The following is a 2,601-nucleotide window of genomic DNA, read 5'->3' on the forward strand; positions in this document are numbered from 1 at the left end:
TTCAATTTTAGGGCCAACTAGCACATTGTGTGATGAGCACGGATCAGAAGAAGGACGTAATCTTCATTCATCTTCAGACTGCCTCGAGACTCGTTCCTGATCTGCAGCAGATTGCAGGCGGTGGTTGACGGCAGGAAGGAGAATATACCCGACTGTAAACTCACCCTCTCATCTCGTTATACTAACTTACTTAAGAACATTATATCCTTAACCATGAATATGCTTTATCATTATTGTTCCTGAATGAGTATCGATAGGGTTGTTGGGGAAAAAACCTTAAGAAGACAATCTCCCGTCCGATCCCGATTATTTTAGCCCGGTTTATTTTATCATTAACATGATTAAAGGTGGTTTATGATAACTTAAGAAGTTTAGTCAACCTTAATAAAGCTCTGGTGATATCTGTATTACATACGCTAATGGGGATGTGCATTATTGCTAGTCAGCGGGTTAAGTTTCTTTATTGATTGAATATTGTTGATTGCATTTTGTATCATATCAGTGCATATTGAGGTAGGTGAATCACAATGTCGGAATTTGAACGCAGAGTTTCACGCAATCTACAGTGCCCTGTTTGTTTCGAGCTGCTTAGTGACCCGAAGCAGTTATCATGTACACATACTTTCTGTAAGAAATGTCTTAATGATATTCTTAAATGCTCTTCAACAAATTCTCTAACATGTCCCATCTGTCGAAGCGAAACATTTGTTAAGGATGGCAATGTCTTGAATCTAAATACTAATGTTCCTCTTAAGTCTCTCATTGATGATGTGAGAAATAGCCAGCAAGTCTGTGAAACGTGCGACTCAAACTCGAGAGCTGTACATTTCTGCTGTGAGTGCGGTAAGAAAATGTGTAACACATGCCTTGAGAATCACAAAAAATGGCCCCTTAATGACAAGCATAGAGTTGTGAGAGTAGAAGACGTCAGAGAGGGAAGGGTAGTCATCGAAAAAGAGGTGTACTGCCAAGAACACAAAGCAGATAAACAAAAACACCTCTGTACTGATGTGTGTATCACCTGTAAGAAGTTCATCTGTTTAAGATGTAGGTTGCTGAGTCATGAGAATAAAGGCCATATAGTTCAGAATACTGAGGAATACAATGCTTCTACCGAGACACACATTGTATCTCTACAAGCCCAAGGTAAAACGAAGGCTACAACAATCAAGGATCACATGACCTGCATCAAGGCTCAGAAGAAGCGCGTTACAGATCACATTGCCGCCAAAAAGGCTGAAATCGACAAGAGTTATCAAGAATCACTCAAGAAATTAGAAGAGAGGAAAGCAGCATTGATCAAGATGAAAGCAGCGTTAGACAAGCAGATAGATGCTCAGGAAGTGAAACTGTGCAAAAGATTGGATGTGATGAAAGATGTTGATGAGAGGTTGGTTACGAGTATTGAGAGTGCGAGTGTGTTAGCGGGTAATTGCATGAAGGCTCCATTAGAAGGTGATATCATTGTTATTCGTGATACATTGTCTGGTGAGCTGAAGAATGTACTAGATAGGGATGATCCAGAGAAGAAGCTGGCTACGGATGTAGCTGATCGTGCAAAGCAACTGATATTCACACCTAACAATCAATATCAATGTGATCAGTTGAACATTGGGGAGGTCAGGTTCGTGAAATGTGAGTTGGAATGTGATGTAGAACTCTCTAAGAAAGACTGTATGAATGGCATGGCTGCTACACCCGATGGTAGGATGGCAGTGGGATACAGCAATGGAGGAATCGATATCTTCTCTCCTGAAGGTCAGCTGCAGAAGACAGTCCTCAAGGATGTTGGGATCAGTAGAGTAGGATACCTGTCTGATGGTCGGTGTGTCATTCTGAATGACATAGATCGCCTCACACTGTACACACAGGAGTATGAGAAGCTGGATGTAACGTTTGATACTCTGAGTAAAGATGAAGGTGGGTCTGTTAGTCTCACTGTAGACAGTAATGATCTGATCTATGTCGGCTACTGGAAAGCCACGAAGATCCAGGTGTTCTCACCGGCAGGTGGGAAGGCGATCAGGGAGATACCATGCGATGGTTATGAACCTCGGCAGATCACTAGTTATAATGACGTATTGATCATCAAATATGGTAATACAGTAAGAATAATTGAGAAAGAGGGCAATGTAAAACACAAGGCAGAGGAATCAAATGTTTACTCATACGCTGGTGTGACTCAGAATAATTCAATCCTGGTCGCTTGGGTCAAGTATGCTGATGGGTTGGTTAGTATCGATGAGTACACCAGCGAGCTCAAACACGTCCAGACTCTCATCTCTGATCACAAGATTGAGAAGCCTAAGAAACGTAACTGGTACTATATACATGAGTTCCGATCAGGGGAGATTGCTTTCTGCACTCCTGATAGACTCTATATATTCAACTAACCATCACACCAGTCCATGAATAATAACAGTCCAGTATCAGGTGACTACACAATTATGCAATTTACTCATAACGTGATGTATTATGACTTTTAATTACTTAGTATTCTCTTGGAATACAAAATATAATGACATATAATGACATATATTTAAAGTGTATAACACAAGTATTGTATGTCGAAAATCATTTAAAAGTACAGTCAAAATAATG

General features: G+C 40.4%; 1 protein-coding gene across 1 annotated transcript; it reads left to right on the forward strand.

The window, feature by feature from the left end:
* The first annotated feature begins 266 nt into the window (after positions 1–266).
* Positions 267–2,393, forward strand: LOC105446250. Its single transcript, XM_011682814.2, has one exon. It carries the CDS (start codon positions 528–530, stop codon positions 2,391–2,393), a length of 1,866 nt encoding a protein of 621 aa, XP_011681116.2. The 5' UTR covers positions 267–527.
* Positions 2,394–2,601: the final 208 nt, after the last annotated feature.

The sequence above is a fragment of the Strongylocentrotus purpuratus genome, unplaced genomic scaffold (genome assembly GCF_000002235.5).
Source record: "Strongylocentrotus purpuratus isolate Spur 01 unplaced genomic scaffold, Spur_5.0 spur5_scaffold_19, whole genome shotgun sequence".
Taxonomy (NCBI): Eukaryota; Metazoa; Echinodermata; class Echinoidea; order Camarodonta; family Strongylocentrotidae; genus Strongylocentrotus; species Strongylocentrotus purpuratus.